Raw genomic sequence first — 20,250 nt, 5'->3', positions numbered from 1 at the left:
GTTGTCTGTAGATTCGGTCCTGGTTTTGCTGGAGTCAATAGATTCGGTCCTGGTTTTGCTGGAGTCTGTAGATTCGGTCCTGGTTTTGCTGGAGTCTGTAGATACGGTCCTGGTTTTGCTGGAGTCTGTAGATTCGGTCCTGGTTTTGCTGGATTAGAACTAAAGATTTTAGACACTTCAAACAAAACATAGGGGAACACTCCCATTCTCAGATTGCTCTGTCTCCACGTGCTGAAAGACAAATCAGACTGCAGATTTCTCCAAACTCGTTTCATAAAAGCAAAGATCACATTGTTCATTAGAGATGTGTAACAGTATTGAGGACTTTGATCACCCCACCAGTGTTAATGTTAGAATCAACCCAGACATTACCAAACGTGACACTAATACTGAGACATAAACTACACATCCAGATTTTCTGTGAATATCACAGTAAATTAAATACTTTGACTATTAAAACACCATCTCTGTGTTCCTGTTGATCTGAAAATATGTCCCACACAATATAAGGGGTAGATATTTTTACATTTACATTTTAATCATTTAGCAGAGACTCTTATCCAGAGCGACTTACAGTAGTGAATGCATACATTTATTTTTTGTATTCCCCCTCGTACTGGTCCCCCGTGGGAATCAAACCCACAACCCTGGCTTTGCAAACACCATGCTCTACCAACTGAGCCAAACGGGACCTCCCACATTGGACATCAGGGGTAGACATCAGGGGTGGATATCAGGGGTGGATATCAGGGGTGGATATCAGGGGTGATTATCAGGGGTGGATATCAGGAGTAGACATCAGGGGTAGACATCAGGGGTAGACATCAGGGGTGGACATCAGGGGAGGATATCAGGGGTGGATATCAGGGGTAGATATCAGGGGTAGATATCAGGGGTGTATATCAGGGGTGGATATCAGGGGTAAATATCAGGGGTAAATATCAGGGGTAGATATCAGGAGTAGATATCAGGGGTGGACATCAGGGGTGGATATCAGGGGTGGACATCAGGGGTAGACATCAGGGGTGGATATCAGGGGTGGATATCAGGGGTGGATATCAGGGGTAGATATCAGGGGTGGATATCAGGGGTGGACATCAGGGGTAGACATCAGGGGTGGATATCAGGAGTAGACATCAGGGATAGACATCAGGGGTAGACATCAGCGGTGGATATCAGGGGTGGATATCAGGGGTGGATATCAGGGGTAGATATCAGGGGTAGATATCAGGGGTGGATATCAGGGGTGGATATCAGGGGTGGATATCAGGCGTAAATATCAGGGGTAGATATCAGGAGTAGATATCAGGGGTGGACATCAGGGGTGGATATCAGGGGTAAATATCAGGGGTAGATATCAGGGGTGGAACTCAGGGGTGGACATCAGGGGTAGATATCAGGGGTGGATATCAGGGGTGATCAAAATCACAAATTGGAATATCAGATACTGGTCATTGAACAAAACATGTATCAGTGTTACAACAGATGTGGAAGAGGAGGAGGAAGAGGAAGAGGAGGAGGAAGAGGAGGATGAGGAGGAGGATGAGGAGGAGGAAGTGTAGGAAGAGGAGGATGAGGAGGATGAGGAGGAGGATGAGGAGAAGGAGGAGGAGGAGGAAGAGGAGGAGGAGGAGGAAGAGGAGGAGGAGGAGGAGGAGGAAGATGAGGAAGAGGAGGTGGAGGAAGAGGAGGAAGAGGATGAAGAGGAGGAAGAGGAGGAGGAGGAAGAGGAGGAGGAAGAGGAGGAGGAGGAAGATGAGGAAGAGGAGGAGCAGGAGGAGGAGGAGGAAGAGGAGGAAGAGGAGGAGCAGGAGGAGGAGGAGGAGGAGGAGGAAGAGGAGGAGGAGCAGGAGGAGGAGGAGAATGCTTCTACAAAAAAACATTCGTTAATGAACAGAAAAACTGTCCAGTTCTGTGTTGTCTTTTCAGTCAGTTTAATACAGTATTTTCAGTCAGTTTAATACAGTATTTTCAGTCAGTTTAATACAGTATTTTCAGTCAGTTTAATACAGTATTTTCAGTCAGTTTAATACAGTATTTTCAATCAGTTTAATACAGTATTTTCAATCAGTTTAATACAGTATTTTCAATCAGTTTAATACAGTATATTCAGTCAGTTTAATACAGTATTTTCAGTCAGTTTAATACAGTATTTTCAGTCAGTTTAATACAGTATATTCAGTCAGTTTAATACAGTATTTTCAGTCAGTTTAATACCGTTTAATACAGTATTTTCAGTCAGTATTAATACAGTATTTTCAGTCAGTTTAATACAGTATATTCTACATTTGTATCACAGCTTTTAGTGTTTTCTTCTTTAAATATATATTTTATCTGCTCATTATCTGTTATTGATAAGAGAAGCATCCTTACCAAAAGACCGATAAAACACACACACACACACACACACACACACACACACACACACACACACACACACACACACACACACACACACACACACACACACAAATCTCTAATATCTACAGTAAATATCATGAAGAAAAGAACCATATATATGATTACACTTTGATAAGAAACATTACAGAGACCACTGAGTGGGTAAACAAGATAAAAATAAAATAAATTATTCAATATTGGTAATAGATGATTGGATTTGCTAAACCGAACCTCCCATCACAGAAGCAAGTCATCAACACACCCTGTTATTTATACATGAGCATCAGTGTCAACAACCACATCTTCATCACCATCATCATCACCATCATCCTCCTCATCATCATCACCATCATCATCCTCATCCTCCTCATCCTCATCATCACCATCATCCTCATCCTCCTCATCCTCATCATCATCATCCTCATCATCCTCATCACCATCATCCTCATCATCATTATCATCATCATCATCATCACCATCATCCACATCATCATCCTCATCATCATCATCCTCCTCATCCTCCTCATCCTCATCACCATCATCACCATCCTCATCACCATCATCATCATCACCATCATCACAATCACCATCATCATCCTCATCATCATCACCATCACCATCATCCTCATCCTCATCATCACAATCATCCTCACCATCATCATCCTCATCACCATCATCATCCTCATCATCACCATCCTCCTCATCCTCCTCATTATCATCACCATCATCACCATCATCATCCTCATCGTCATCATCCTCATCACCCTCATCCTCCTCATCCTCATCACCATCATCACCATCCTCATCACCATCATCATCATCACCATCATCACAATCACCATCATCATCCTCATCATCATAATCTTCATCACCATCATCATCCTCATCATCACCATCCTCATCATCATCCTCACCATCATCCTCATCATCATCACCATCATCACCATCATCCTCATCATCATAATCTTCATCATCATCCTCATCATCATCCCCATCATCATCACCATCATCCTCATCGTCATCCTCATCCTCATCATCACAATCATCCTCACCATCATCATCATCCTCATCACCATCATCCTCACCATCATCATCCTCATCATCACCATCATCACCATCCTCATCACCATCATCCTCATCATCATAATCGTCATCATCATCATCATCATCATCACCATCTTCCTCATCACCATCATCATAATCACCATCATCACCATCCTCATCACCATCATCATCATCACCATCATCACAATCACCATCATCATCCTCATCATCATTACCATCACCATCATCCTCATCCTCATCATCACAATCATCCTCACCATCATCATCCTCCTCACCATCATCACCATACTCATCATCATCCTCACCATCATCCTCATCATCATCATCATCATCACCATCATCCTCATCACCATCATCCTCATCATCATAATCTTCATCACCATCATCATCCTCATCATCACCATCCTCACCATCATCATCCTCACCATCATCCTCATCATCACCATCACCATCACCATCCTCACCATCATCATCTTCATCACCATCATCATCCTTCTCATCTTCATCCTCATCACTACAGTCCCTTATCATTGATATGGTGATGTTACCGGTTTCCCTCAGTGCTGGGAGACCCATGTCCCAGCGAAGCCCCCCTTTCGATTCTGGGTCTGTTTCAATACACAGGGATGAGTCAGCATTTTGAAGGCTGGAAGTTCTGTGTCTCCTGTGGTGCCCGGTTAGATCACTTTTTAGTTAGATGACCTTTGACCTGTCACCTCTGACCTCGGATTGGCTCCTGCAATACACACAGGAAGTGTTACCCGGCGACTGGTCATACACAGGTACACTTACTGACGCGTCTGATGCCCAGGGTACACCTGACCTGTAACTCCTGACAGCTGTCTTACACCAGGACAAAGTCCTCCAGACAGTAGTACCGCATCTGGCCTCCTCCGCTCTCCTCAGTCCCCTGGTCTCCCACTTCCTACAGAGGGAGCAGGGTCTGTCGGGTGGACTGTTGGCTCCAAGCACCCTTTCATTTACTTACACAAGAGGATAAGAGTTGAGGAATATGGTTCTCTCCCTGCACCTGGTTGGTGGAGCCCCCTGCTGGTGTGGTGGAGGTAGCGCAGCTACATTACATTACGTTACATTACATTACACGGTAGTCTCATACTCCATAACCTCCTTGGGGTTCCTCAGGCTGCGGTACTGGATCCTGGGCGTTACCGGAGACGTGTTCTCCAGGACCAGGATGGTCTTCCGCAGCCGCCTGTCGATGAAGTGAGCATCCCAGGCAGGGTACCTCTTTCTGGGCAGGTCTATCCTGATCACAGGCTGCTCTGTCCTAGGGGTCCGGAGGGCCATGGCCGGTGAGGTGGATCTAACCTGAAACACAACTAGATCTCCTGGTACCACCTCGCCCCGGTCCGCACCTGCAGTCCTACTTAGGGTCCTAGGGGGGCTGGTGACCACATCCGGAGGTGGGAGGGGGGACGCCTCGGCTGGTGTCACACAGGACTCCACCATCACACCCCCCTCCTCCACACACCCCCTCCACTGAGCTCTGAACACCGGCCCGTCAGGGTGCAGGAGACAATAATACACCAACATGAAGAAAGTCCCCAGAGCGTAGCTACAAACCACAACACACACCACGATGACGGCGTAAAAATCCGAAGTGTTCGGCCCACGGTAAAGGTACCATGCCGCGGTGAGAGACACGTTCTCTACTAGAGTCACTGAGTAATAGAGACACATCCTGAAACGGGCGCGGCCTTCCTTGACGTTGAACCAGCAGAAGATATAGATGATACCCACTACCATGTTATAGATGATCTCCTCCCACTTGGACACGCAGAAGTCTGTCTCCCCCTGGATGATCCAGAATGTCATGACGCACCAGTGGCTCACGATGAAGATACCGAAGTAGAGCTGGGAGATAGAGAGGGAGGCAGAAAGACAGAGAAAGGGTTAGTCATGACGAAGATACCGAAGTAGAGCTGGGAGATAGAGAGGGAGGCAGAAAGACAGAGAAAGGGTTAGTCATGATGAAGATACTGAAGTAGAGCTGGGAGATAGAGAGGGAGGCAGAAAGACAGAGAAAGGGTTAGTCATGACGAAGATACCGAAGTAGAGCTGGGAGATAGAGAGGGAGGCAGAAGTGGGGGGGAGAACAGAGCAGAGAGAGCAGAGAGAGCAGAGGGAGAAAGAGAGACAGAGAGACAGAGAGACAGAGAGAAAAGAGGAAAAGAGAGAAAGACAGAGAAAGGGTTAGGGTTAGTCATGATGAAGATTCTGGGTGTAACAGAGAGACACTCATTAGAAAAAGCCGAACCCACTGTAGCTCTACTACACAGCTCAGTCTGTTACCCATGTGAAGAGACCTCTGGTGGCATGTCTTGTGGGGTATGCATGGGTGTCAGAGCTGTGTGCCAGTAGTTTACAGCCAGATTATTTCACTTATAATTCACTGTATCACAATTCCAGTGGGTCAGAAGTTTACATACACTAAGTTGACTGTGCCTTTAAACAGCTTGGAAAATTCCAGAAAATGATGTCATGGCTTTAGAAGCTTCTGATAGGCTGATTGACATCATTTGAGTCAATTGGAGGTGTACCTGTGGATGTATTTAAAGGCCTACCTTCAGTCTGGTTTATCCTTGGGAGCAATTTCCAATCGCCTGAAGGTACCACGTTCATCTGTACAAACATTAGTACACAAGTATAAACACCATAGGACCACGCAGCCGTCATACCGCTCAGGAAAGAGACGCGTTCTGTCTCCTAGAGATGAACGTACTTTGGTGCGAAAAGTGCAAATGAATCCCAGAACAAGATGCTGGAGGAAACAGGTACAAAAGTATCTATATCCACAGTAAAACGAGTCCTATATCGTCATAACCTAAAAGGCCGCTCAACAAGGAAGAAGCCACTGCTCCATAACAGCCATAAAAAAAGACAGATTACGGTTTGCAACTGCACATGGGAACAAAGATTGTACTTTTTGGAGAAATGTCCTCTAGTCTGATGAAACAAAAAATAGAACTGTTTGAAAATAATGACCATCATTATCTTTGGAGGAAAAAGGGGGAGGCTTGCAAGCCGTAGAACACCATCCCAACCGTGAAGCACGGGGGTGGCAGCATCATGTTGTGGGGGTGATTTGCTGCAGGAGGGACTGGTGCACTCAACAAAATAGATGACATCATGATGGAGGAAAATGATGTGTATATATTGAAGCAACATCTCAAGACATCAGTCAGGAAGTTAAAGCTTGGTCGCAAATGGGTCTTCCAAATGGACAATGACCCCAAGCATACTTCCAAAGTTGTGGCAAAATGGCTTGAGGAAAGCAAAGTCAAGGTATTGGAGTGGCCATCATAAAGCCCTGACCTCAATCCTATAGAAAATTTGTCGGCAGAACTGAAAAAGCGTGTGCAAGCAAGGAGGCCTACAAACCTGATTCAGTTGCACCAGCTCTGTCAAGAGGAATGGGCCAAAATTCACCCAACTTATTGTGGGAAGCTTTTGGAAGGCTACCCGAAACATTTGATCCAAGTTAAACAACTTAAAGGCAATGCTACCAAATACTAATTGAGTGTATGTAAACTTCTGACCCACTGGGAATGTGATGAAAGAAATAAAAGCTGAAATAAATCCTTCTCTCTACTATTATTCTGACATTTCACATTGTTAAAATAAAGTGGTGATCCTAACTGATTTAAGACAGGACATTTTTACTGGGATTAAATGTCAGGAATTGTGAAAAACTGAGTTCAAATGTATTTGGCTAAGGTGTATGTAAACTTCTGACTTCGACTGCATCTGTACCTGGGCTAAAGTCTTTAAAAAAGTTCAGGATATCACCAGGTTGCTTCCCGAGGCTGTGAGTCACTCACCGGGGACTGATACTGTGTGGCAGCTCAGAACAGCTGAAGATGGATTTTAAAGAACTGATTGGGACTCTACTTGACACCGACAAACACCCCATGATGCAGACAATTACATTGTGGAAAGCAACAATCTGTCCACAATACCGAAGCTGATCCACCCCCTAAAAAATAATAATGAGAAGAAGAAAATGTTAAATATATAATAATAATAATAATAATACAAACACCCCATAATATCTGTCTCTGCCGTCTGCCCCTCAGGCCCTCTGGCCCTCTGGCCCTCTGCCGTCTGCCCCTCAGGCCCTCTGCCCCTCAGGCCCTCTGGCCCTCTGCCGTCTGCCCCTCAGGCCCTCAGGCCCTCTGCCGTCTGCCCCTCAGGCCCTCTGCCCTCCCTAAATCGTGGCATTGAACGGTTCAGCAGACGTGTAGCCCTCCATAACTGGCTGCGAAACTATTGCAGCTCTGTGGGTGTAACATTTATTGACATTTATTGAGGGTGGGATCCACCTAAGGCTGCGTTGAGACAATGACTTATCAATGAACCAAGCCCAGCTCAGTTAATCCCTACTCAATGCTTCAGCAACTGTTCATTATCTCAGGGGCGTTGGAAGGCACAATGTAAATAACCTAATTTATGTCCCTCTTACTGCCCGGAATGCCTCTGTTGATCCTACAGCTATTGTACGCAGTAATCATATGCCTATGAACCAGATTTATACTGTTAGCACTGAGGCGGTGTGTCCTAGTAGGAAGTCCACTGTGTGCAGGCTGACCCTGCACTAACATAAATAACCTGATCATGTCTACCTCTGCTTAGCTTCCCCATAAAGCAAGAAAAATAATATATGTAGCTTAAGAAACAAGGTTTATGAAATGAATAATTTGCTAGTAACAGATGACATTCATATTCTGACTATCTCTGAAATTCACTTAGATAACACCTTTGACGATACAGTGGTAGAAATACATTGTTATAACATCTACAGAAAAGACAGAAATGCCAACGGAGGCAGTGTTGCGGTCTATATTCAGAACCACATTCCTGTAAAGATTAGAGAGGATCTCATGTTAAATACTGTTGTAGTAATATGGCTACAGGTTCATCGGCCTCACCTAAAGCCCATTCTGGTGGGACGCTGCTATAGACCACCAAGTGCTAACAGTCAGTATCTGGATAATATGTGTGAAATGCTTGATAATGTATGTGATGTCAATAGAGAGGTATATTTTCTGGGGGATTTAAATATTGACTGGCTTTCATCAAGCTGCCCACTCAAGAGAAAGAATCAAACTGTAACCAGTGCCTGTAACCTGGTTCAGGTTATCAGTCAACCTACCAGGGTAGTTACAAACAGCACAGGAATGAAATCATCAACATGTATTGATCACATCTTTACTAATGCTAATGACGAGCAACTAGACACTGCACTTGACACATTTATGAAATTGGTTATCCCAGTTACTACAGTGGGGGAAAAAAATGAGAAATCATGTGACTAAACTGAATAAAAAGAAGAATAAAGTACACTATAAAATAAAGATAAATGACATAAAGAATGATAGTAAAAAGCTTTGGAGCATCTTAAATGATATTTTGTGTAAAAAAAAGGCAAACTCATCTCCATCACTCATTGAATCAGATGGCTCATTCATCACAAAACCAACTGATATTGCCAACTACTTTAATGACTTTTTAATTGGCAAGATTAGCAAATTTAGGCATGACATGCCAGCAACAAACGCTGACACTACACATCCAAGTATATCGGACCAAATTATGACAGAAAAGCGCTATAATTTTCAATTCTGTGAAGTGAGTATAGATGAGGTGAAAAAAGTACTATTGTCGATCAACAATGACAAGCCACCGGGGTCTGAACATTTGGATGGAACATTACTGAGGATAATAGCGGACGATATTGCCACTCCTATTAGTGATATCTTCAATTTACTAGAAAGTGTGTGTCCTCAGGCCCGGAGGGAAGCTAAAGTTATTCCCCTACCTAAGAATAGTAAAGCCCCCTTAACTGGCTCAAATAGTTGACAAATCAGCCTGTTACTAACCCTTAGTAAACTTTTTGAAAAAAATTGTGTTTGACCAGATACAATGCTATTTTACAGTAAACAAATTGACAACAGACTTTCAGCTTGCTTATAGAGAAGGACATTCAACAACCACATCACTTACACAAATGACTGATGATTGACTGAGAGAAATTTATGATAAAAAGATTGTGGGGGCTGTTTTGTTAGACTTCAGTGCAGCTTTTGACATTATTGATCATAGTCTGTTGCTGGAAAAATATAGGTTTTATGGCTTTACACCCCCTGCTATATTGTGGATAAAGAGTTACCTGTCTAACAGAACACAGAGGGTGTTCTTTAATGGAAGCCTCTCCAACATAATCCAGGTAGAATCAGGAATTCCCCAGGGCTACTGTCTAGGCCCCTTACTTTTTTCAATCATTACTAACTACATGCCACTGGCTTTGAGTAAAGCCAGTATGTCTATGTATGCGGATGACTCAACACTATACACATCAGCTACTACAGCGACTGAAATGACAGCAACACTTCACAAAGAGCTGCAGTTAGTTTCAGAATGGGTGGCAAGGAATAAGTTAGTCCTAAATATTTCAAAAACTAAAAGTATTGAATTTGGGACAAATCATTCACTAAACCCTCAACTAAATCTTGTAATGAATAATGTAGACATTGATCAAGTTTAGGAGACTAAACTGCTTGGAGTAACCCTGGCTTGTTAACGGTCATGGTCAAAATATATTGATACAATAGTAGCTAAGATGGAGAGAAGTTTGTCTATAATAAAGTGCTGCTCTACGTTCTTAACAGCACTATCAACAAGGCAGGTCCTACAGGCCATAGTTTTGTCGCACCTGGACTACTGTTCAGTCATGTTGTCAGGTGCCACAAAGAGGGAAAATTGCAATTGTCTCAGAACTGGGCAGCACGGCTGGCCCTTGGATATACACAGAGAGCTAACATTAATAATATGCATGTCAATCTCTCCTGGTTCAAAGTGGAGGAGTGATTGACTTCCACACTACTTGTATTTGTGAGATTTATTGACCTGCTGAATGCACCGAGCTGTCTGTTTAAACTACTGGCACACAGCTCAGCCCATGCATACCCCACAAGACATGCCACCAGAGGTCTCTTCATATGGGTAACAGACTGAACTGTGTGGTAGAGCTACAGTGGGTTAGGCTTTTTCTAATGAGTGTCTCTCTGTTACTCTCTGTTACAGTATCTTCATGACTAACCCTAACCCTTTCTCTGTCTTTCTCTCTGTCTCTCTTTCTGTTTTCTCTCTGTCTCTATTTCTCTCTGTCTCCCTGTCTCTCTTTCTCTCTTTCTCTCTGTCTCTCTGTCTCTCTGTCTCTCTGTCTCTCTCTTTCTCTCTGTCTCTCTCTTTTAAAAATAATGAAAAGCCACCAGAGGTCTCTTCACAATCCCCAAGTCCAGAACAGACTATGGGAGGCGCACAGTACTACATAGAGCCATGACTACATAGAACTCTATTCTACATCAAGTCAGCAGTAAAATTAGATTAAAAAAATGATAAAAATACACCTTTTGGAACAGCGGGGACTGTGAAGCAACACAAACATAGGCACAGACACATGCATACAAACACACGATAACATACACACGTACACATGGATTTTGTGTTGCAGATATGTGGTGGTAGAGTAGGGGCCTGAGGGCACACAGTGTGTCGTGAAATCTGTTGTGAATGTATTGTAATGTTTTTCAAATGTAAAACTGCCTTAATTTTGCTAGACCCCAGGAAGAATAGCTGCTGCCTTGGCAGGAACTAATGGGGATCCATAATAAACCCCAGGAAGAGTAGCTACTGCCTTGGCAGGAACTAATGGGGATCCATAATAAACCCCAGGAAGAATAGCTTCTGCCTTGGCAGGAACTAAATGGGGATCCATAATAATCCCCAGGAAGAGTAGCTGCTGCCTTGGCAGGAACTAATGGGGATCCATAATAAACCCCAGGAAGAGTAGCTGCTGCCTTGGCAGGAACTAATGGGGATCCATAATAAACCCCAGGAAGAATAGCTTCTGCCTTGGCAGGAACTACATGGGGATCCATAATAAACCCCAGGAAGAGTAGCTGCTGCCTTGGCAGGAACTAATGGGGATCCATAATAAACCCCAGGAAGAGTAGCTGCTGCCTTGGCAGGAACTAATGGGGATCCATAATAAACCCCAGGAAGAGTAGCTGCTGCCTTGGCAGGAACTAATGGGGATCCATAATAAACCCCAGGAAGAGTAGCTGCTGCCTTGGCAGGAACTAATGGGGATCCATAATAAACCCCAGGAAGAGTAGCTGCTGCCTTGGCAGGAACTAATGGGGATCCATAATAAACCCCAGGAAGAGTAGCTGCTGCCTTGGCAGTAACTAATGGGGATCCATAATAAATACAACTAAAGTTAGATATCTGCACAGATGAATGCTCCCACAGTATATTGTGCAACATGTTTTTTTCTTTACAATTTTTTTTTTTCTTCTGACCTTCGGGTTTAAACTCATGAGTATCTATCTTCATTTTTTTTTAAATGTTATTGTATATTTTCTGCACCTAAAAGCCCTTGATTGGATGTACAATGTGAGCCTTCCTCACTGTGTGTGTGTGATGTTGGCGTGCCCATCTTTACCTGGAACACGGAGGCGAACAGGGCGAAGGCGATGGTCCTGGCCCCAATGGTGAAGAAGTGCCACAGCATCTGGACAATCACAGCCTTGTAGGACATCGGCAGCTTGTCATCTCTGGAGTCCCTCAGAGTCTTCTGGTAGGACGCTATCATCCAGGCCAGAGAGACCAATGAGGCTGAAGCAGAGAGACCTGGGGACAGGGGGGAGAAAGAGGGATGACAGGATGGGAAAGGAGGATGAATATACAGTGGGGTCCTAAATTCTTGACACCCTTGATAAAGAGCAAAAATATAAGAAATAATTAAAATATTGTTTATTTTTTTAAACCTTTATTTAACTAGGCAAGTCAGTTAAGAACAAATTCTTATTTACAATGACGGCCTACCCCGGCCAAACCCAGACAACGCTGGGCCAATTGTGCGTCGCCCTATAGGACTCCCAATCACGGCCGGATGTGATACAGCCTGGATTCAAACCAGGGACTGTAGTGACGGAACTTGCACTGAGATGCAGTGCCTTACATCACTGTGCCACTGAGATGCAGTGTATACAAACAAAATTGGTACATTATATTGTTTTTATACTATTAAAATTGCTCAGAGAAAGAGATTTTGTTTAAGTAATACTTTTTTTCTCAAAAAGATTATTGACGCGCCTTTTTTCAATACCTTTCAATACCTCAGGATAATGGCACTGAGCTTTTTTCTAAATGTTTTATGAGTTGGAGAACACATTGGAAGGGATCTTTGACCATTCCTCCATTCAGAGATGAGATGCTTGATATCGTTCATCTGCTCTCATGGAGTGCCCTCTTCAATTCAAACCACAGGTTTTCAATGGGGTTCAAGTCTGGGGACTGAGATAGCTATTGCAAAATGTTGATTTTGTGGCCCAAAAAAACATTTATTTGTGGAGTTTGTTGTGTGTTTGGGGTTATTGTCTTATTGGAAGATACACTTGCGGCCAAGTTTCATCCAACTGGCAGAGGCAACCAGGTTTTTAGCTAAAATGTCCTGGATCTGTGGAAGCAAAAAAAGCCACATAACATCAAAAATCCACCAGCCTATTTTACATGAGGTAATGGGTTTATTTTCTGCTCATTTTCACACCAAACCTACCACTGGTGTATGTATGGCCAAAGAGCAGTATTTTTATGTCATCCAACATATGTAAACGCTTGGAGTTTGCTAAACGGCATTGGCACTTGGATTTGGAACTGGTTCATTGGTGGGTTTGGCATCGATGTACTGGGCCGTACGTACTACCCTCTGTAGCGCTTTGCGGTTGGATGCCAGCAGTTGCCATAACAAGTGGTGATGCAGCCAGTCAAGATTTTCTCAATGGTGCAGCTGTATAACTTTTTGAGGATCTGAAGGCCCATGCCAAATCTTTTCATCCTCCTTGTCGTGCTCTCTTCACGACTGTGTTGGTTTGTGTGGACCATAATAATTCCTTAGTGATGTGGACATTGAGGAAATTGAAGCTCTGCTCCACTAGGTCCATCGATGTGGATGGGGGGCATTCTCAACCCTATGTATCCTGTAGTCCAAGATCAGCTTCTTTGTCTTGCTGACGTTGAGGGATAAATTATTGTCCTGGCACCACACTGCCAGGTCTCTGACCTCCTCCCTTTAGGCTGTCTCATCGTCATCGGCGATCAGGCCTACCACCGTTGTGTCGTCAGCAAACTTAATGATGATGTTGGAGTCGTGCGCGGCCATGCAGTCGTGGGTGAACAGGGAGTACAGGAGGGGACTAAGCACGCACCCCTAAGGGGCCCCCGAGGGTCAGCGAGGCAGATGTCTTGTTGCCTACCCTCATCACCTGGGAGAGGCCCATCATGAAGATCAGGATCCAGTTGCAGATGGAGGTATTTTGCAGTTTGGAGTGCAGAACTGTGGATCTGTTGGGGCTGTATGTGTATTGGAGTGGGTCCATGGTGTCTGGGATGGTGGTGTTGATGTGAGCCATGACCAAAAAAAACAGAAAACTTCAGCGTGCATAACTAAGCTCAGTTTTAGTCTCATCTGACCAGAGTACCTTCTTCCATATGTTTGGGGAGTCTCACACATGTCTTTTAATGAACACCAAACATGTTTGCTTATTTGTTTCATTAAGCAATGGCTTGTTTCTGGCCACTCTTCCGTAAAGCCTAGCTCTGTGGAGTGTACGGCTTAAAATGGTCCTGTGGACAGATACTCCAAACTCCGCTGTGGAGCTTTGCAGCTCCTTCAGGGTTATCTTTGGTCTCTTTGTTGCCTCTCTGATTAATGCCCTCCTTGCCTGGTCCTTGGGTTTTGGTGGGCGGCCCTCTCTTGGCAGGTTTGTTGTGGTGCCATATTCTTTCCATTTTTTAATAATGGATTTAATGGTGCTCCGTGGGATGTTCAAAGTTTCAGATATTTTTTTATAACCCAACCCTGATCTGTACTTCTCCACAACCTTGTCCCTGACCTGTTTGGAAAGCTCTGTGGTCTTCATGGTGCCGCTTGCTTGGTGGTATTGCAGACTCTGGGGCCTTTCAGAACAAGTGAAAGGACTGAGATCATGTGACAGATCATGTGACACTTAGATTGCACACAGGTGGACTTTATTTAACTAATTATGTGACTTCTGATGGTAATTGGTTGCACCAGATCTTATTTAGAGGCTTCATAGCAAAGGGGGTAAATACATATGCACGCACCACTTTTCCATTTTTCTTTTTTTAAACAAGTTATTTTTTTCATTTCACTTCAACAATTTGTACTATTTTGTGTATGTTCATTACATGAAATCCAAATAAAAGTCCATTTAAATTACAGGTTGTAATGCAACAAAATAGGAAAAAAGGAAAAAAATAATAAAAAACAAAAAAACCTTTGCAAGGCACTGTACAGTATGTACATACTTTGGCTGGCTACAGGAGGTTGATGTCAGAATTACAGGGGTTAGAATAAAGGGGTTGAGGTCAGAACTACAGGGGTTAGAATAAAGGGGTTGAGGTCAGAACTACAGGGGTTAGAATAAAGGGGTTGAGGTCAGAACTACAGGGGTTAGAATAAAGGGGTTGAGGTCAGAACTACAGGGGTTAGAATAAAGGGGTTGAGGTCAGAACTACAGGGGTTAGAATAAAGGGGTTGAGGTCAGAACTACAGGGGTTAGAATAAAGGGGTTGAGGTCAGAACTACAGGGGTTAGAATAAAGGGGTTGAGGTCAGAACTACAGGGGTTAGAATAAAGGGGTTGAGGTCAGAACTACAGGGGTTAGAATAAAGGGGTTGAGGTCAGAACTACAGGGGTTAGAATAAAGGGGTTGAGGTCAGAACTACAGGGGTTAGAATAAAGGGGTTGAGGTCAGAACTACAGGGGTTAGAATAAAGGGGTTGAGGTCAGAACTACAGGGGTTAGAATAAAGGGGTTGAGGTCAGAACTACAGGGGTTAGAATAAAGGGGTTGAGGTCAGAACTACAGGGGGCCAGGCTGACTGACTGGCTGACTAGCTGACTGGCTGACTAGCTGACTGGCTGACTAGCTGACTGGCTGACTAGCTGACTGGCTGACTAGCTGACTGGCTGACTAGCTGACTGGCTGGGATGTGTCTCAGTCTTTTTTGGGGATGTTGAGGGTCATTTCTGATCTCTGAGGTCAATGGGACGTTGAGGGTCAGTTCTGATCTCTAAGGTCAATGGGATGTTGAGGGTCAGTTCTGATCTCTGAGGTCAATGGGATGTTGAGGGTCATTTCTGATCTCTAAGGTCAATGGGATGTTGAGGGTCAGTTCTGATCTCTAAGGTCAATGGGATGTTGAGGGTCAGTTCTGATCTCTGAGGTCAATGGGATGTTGAGGCTCAGTTCTGATCTCTGAAAAGCCTCTGACGCAGTTTCTCAAGGCTCCCCGAGTCCCTCTGAGAGGCCTGTCTCACAGTACCAGTACCAGTACCAGTACCATACCAGTACCATACCAGTACCAGTACCAGTACCAGTACCATACCAGTACCAGTACCATACCCGGCCACAGGAATGGCTAACTGTCACATATATTTAGGTTCCCCACCTGACTTGTGGAACAATCCTCAGAATCCTCTGCAATTCTATTGGTTGTTTTGAGGACCTCTTTCCTGAGGATTGTGTTTTTGAATTACTCCAATTTTCATTGTATTTCCTATTCATTGATTGATTTTGCATTTGATTAATGTATTGTTGTATTGTGCAGGGCTCATTTGTGAAGGAAACCTAGGTCTCAGTATGACTTCCTGTCAAAATTAAAGGTTACAGGTCGTAGTCTGTCTGCAGTGGGAGATGGGTCAGAGGAATCAGAGGAATAATGCCAGTTTTCATCCTAAACCTCACTGATTCCTAGGTCTCAGACTCACTGATTCCTAGGTCTCAGACTCACTGATCCTAGGTCTCAGACTCACTGATCCTAGGTCTCAGACTCACTGATTCCTAGGTCTCAGACTCACTGATTCCTAGGTCTCAGACTCACCGATTCCTAGGTCTTCCTAGGTCTCAGACTCACCGATTCCTAGGTCTTCCTAGGTCTCAGACTCACTGATTCCTAGGTCTCAGACTCACTGATTCCTAGGTCTCAGACTCACTGATTCCTAGGTCTTCCTAGGTCTCAGACTCACTGATTCCTAGGTCTTCCTAGGTCTCAGACTCACTGATTCCTAGGTCTTCCTAGGTCTCAGACTCACTGATTCCTAGGTCTTCCTAGGTCTCAGACTGCTAAACAGAAATCACTAACTCAGAGAGGTTGCTGCCTACATGAAGACCCAATCACAGGCCACTTTAACAAATGGATCACTCGTCACCTTAAACAATGCCTCTTTAAATAATGCCACTTTAATAATGTTTACATATCTTACATTACTCATATCACATGTATATACTGTATTTTATACCATCTATTGCATCTAGCCTATGCCGCTCGGCCATCGCTCATCAATATACTTACATGTACATATTCTCATTCACCCCGTTAGATTTGTGTGTATAAGGTAGTTGTTGGGGAATTGTTAGATTACTTGTTAGATATTACTGCACTGTCGGAACTAGAAGCACAAGCATTTCGCTACACTCACATTAACATCTGCTAACCATGTGTACGTGACCAATAAATTTTTTTTGATTTTGATTTGATTTCCTGCATGCTCAAGCTTTAATAAATAACACTGTCTCAGAGTTTGGGAACATCAGAGAAACGGTGAACAGAAACATATCAAACCAGGCTAGGTAGTCTATTTATCATCAGGAGCTTTTAACACATGTGCTTTTAGCTCAGAAGGGATAATACAGTCTTATGGAGTCTTGGCCGGAGACCCGGGTTCAAACGCTGCCCGGTTACAGTAGGCAATATCCCCTCTCTTACTTGCATACTTAGTCAGTTTCTACCTCACATATCTCCTTCCTTCTTCTACTTCTTTACACACACACACACATAAAACACACACACACACACACAAAACACACACACACACACACTCACACAAAACACACACAAAACACACACACACACACACACACACACACACACACACACACACACACACACACACACACACACACACACACACACACACACACACATAAAACACACACACACACACACACAAAACACACACACACACACACACACACACACACACACACACACACACACACACACATGTGACTCACCTTGCAGCGGCAGGACCCGGTTGGCATGTATCATGATGCTGAGTTGTAGCACCAGCTGAGGAGCGTTCTTCAGGAAGGCCTCCAGCAGTCTCAGCATGGTGATGTCAGCACACTCAAACATCAACCTCCAGTGGAAGTGACCACGGTTGCCGTGCCAACGGCTCTGGGCGCCCAGGTAGAGGGCGTGGACATACCTGTAGACGGGGGGAGGGGAGGAGAAGGGGGATGTCAATCAATCAATTAATGAATCAGATAACTAACCAATCAGTCAATCGGTCAATTAATTAATTGATCAAGAAAACATTTTTCATGAAGTTATCTAATCCATCCTGGACCTCCAATGAGGAAACACAGTGGCAAGGAAAACTCTCTCTCTCTCTCTCTCTCTCTCTCTCTCTCTCTCTCTCTCTCTCTCTCTCTCTCTCTCTCTCTCTCTCTCTCTCTCTCTCTCTCTCTCTCTCTCTCTCTCTCTCTCTCTCTCTCACACACAATGCTTTTATTGATTGTAAAAATGATTGTAAAAAGGTATGGAACACAGTTAAGGGCTTACTTGGTACATCTATCTCACCATGACCATCTAGTGTGGAGGTTGACGGAAGAACAATAACAAAACCAGCTGATATTTTACAAAGAAAATGTATTTACTGAGCAACAATGTACATTCTTCCAAACAAGCAATTGGATTGATGATCATATTATGAGCAACGAGATCTGCTCTTTTAGTCTGCAAACGGTGTCAGTGAAGGAGGTGTTAATAAACCTATTGAAGTCATTACCTTATGTTAGTATATTATGTATGTTTGTAACAGTGTGTTATATGTGAAAATGTGTTCGTATTATAAATCGTATTTTAATGTTTAAGGACTCTTGGAAGATCAGTCCAAATGGGAACGAAAAGAGATCCAAATCAAATCAAATCAAACCGCACACACACACACACACACACACACACACACACACACACACACACACACACACACACACACACACACACACACACACACACACACACACACACACACACACACACTGCATTTGGATCACTACATGTGTTGTTAATTAGATTCGTTCAGACTTTTCTTGATTTTTCTCCATTATTACTATTTGTAAATAATATATTATTTGTGTACTTGAATTACATTGTAATGCATTATTAGAAGCCAGTAAGATAAGCATTTCTCTGCACCTTCTATAACAGCTGCTAAACTGTGAAACTTTCATTTGATTTGTCTTTTCTTAGTAGCTCTGTCTTTGCTGACTTTATTGAGGAGAAGTGTACTTTCTATGACTGAGATATGTGGTTGTCCCAACTAGCTATCTGAAGATGAATGCACTGTAAGTCGCTCTAAAAAGAGTCTGCTAAATGACTCACTACTGTAGTGGCTCTGAATCAGAGAGTCTGCTAAATGACTCACTACTGTAGTGGCCCTGGATAAGAGAGTCTGCTAAATGACTCACTACTGTAGTGACTCTGGATCAGAGAGTCTGCTAAATGACTCACTACTGTAGTGGCTCTGGATCAGAGAGTCTGCTAAATGACTCACTACTGTAGTGGCTCTGGATCAGAGAGTCTGCTAAATGACTCACTACTGTAGTGACTCTGGATCAGAGAGTCTGCTAAATTACTCACTACTGTAGTGGCTCTGGATCAGAGAGTCTGCTAAATGACTCACTACTGTAGTGACTCTGGATCAGAGAGTCTGCTAAATAACTCACTACTGTAATGACTCTGGATGAGAGTATCCTACAATGTAAGAAGGAGGAAACGTAGACCTGAACCAGAGCTGGGCGATGTGAACAAACATATATTCACCATAAATTGTCCCATTAACAATCACCCATGTTAACAAACCTACTTCATTTCAAACGTTACATTTCTCTAGTATAGGTGACTTATTGTCATGAACGATATCACCAAAATTCATGCGATAAGTGATTTTTATGGTCGGTGTCGATAATTGTCAGTTTATCGTCCCAGCTCTAATACACTCTGATATTCTGTAGGCTATAAGGGCAGATAGGACATGTCAGGTAAGGCAGACAACTAAAGCTGAAGGCTCCAGTCTACAGAGGAACCCACAGAAACAGCCCACAGTCAGGAAACTCACATGGTAACATCAACATTTGAAGTCTGAAGTTTACATACACCTTAGCCAAATACATTTAAACTCAGTTTTTCACAATTCCTGACATTTAATCCTAGTAGAAATTCCCTGTCTTTGATCAGTTAGGATCACCACTTTATTTTAAGAATGTGAAATGTCAGAATTATTTATTTTAGCTTTTATTTCTTTCATCACATTTCCAGTGGGTCAGAAGTTTACATACACTCAATTAGTATTTGGTAGCATTGCCTTTGAATTGTTTAACTTGGGTCAAACGTTTCGGGTAGCCTTCCACAAGCTTCCCACAATAAATTGGGTGAATTTTGGCCCATTCCTCCTGACAGAGCTGGTGTAACTGAGTCAGGTTTCTAGGCCTCCTTGCTTGCACACGCTTTTTCAGTTCTGCCCACAAATTTGCTATAGGATTGAGGTCAGGGCTTTGTGATGGCCACTCCAATACCTTGACAATTGTTGTCCTTAAGCCATTTTGCCACA

At 43.5% G+C, this 20,250-nt stretch overlaps 1 protein-coding gene across 1 annotated transcript; it reads right to left on the bottom strand.

Moving 5' to 3' along the window:
- Positions 1-4,548: 4,548 nt before the first annotated feature.
- xkr7b (XK, Kell blood group complex subunit-related family, member 7b) lies at positions 4,549-19,511 on the bottom strand. The gene is made up of 4 exons (XM_045692720.2): positions 19,507-19,511; positions 17,651-17,844; positions 11,993-12,180; positions 4,549-5,340 (listed from the first exon to the last, which is right to left on the bottom strand). The coding sequence occupies exons 1-4, from the start codon at positions 19,509-19,511 to the stop codon at positions 4,564-4,566; spliced, it is 1,164 nt and encodes a 387-aa protein (XP_045548676.2). The 3' UTR covers positions 4,549-4,563.
- Positions 19,512-20,250: the final 739 nt, after the last annotated feature.

This window comes from Salmo salar, chromosome 13, assembly GCF_965601325.2.
Source record: "Salmo salar chromosome 13, fSalSal1, whole genome shotgun sequence".
NCBI classification, from domain to species: Eukaryota; Metazoa; Chordata; class Actinopteri; order Salmoniformes; family Salmonidae; genus Salmo; species Salmo salar.
The sequence above is the reverse complement of the archived record's forward strand: the minus strand, read 5'-3'. Positions and strand labels throughout refer to the sequence as shown.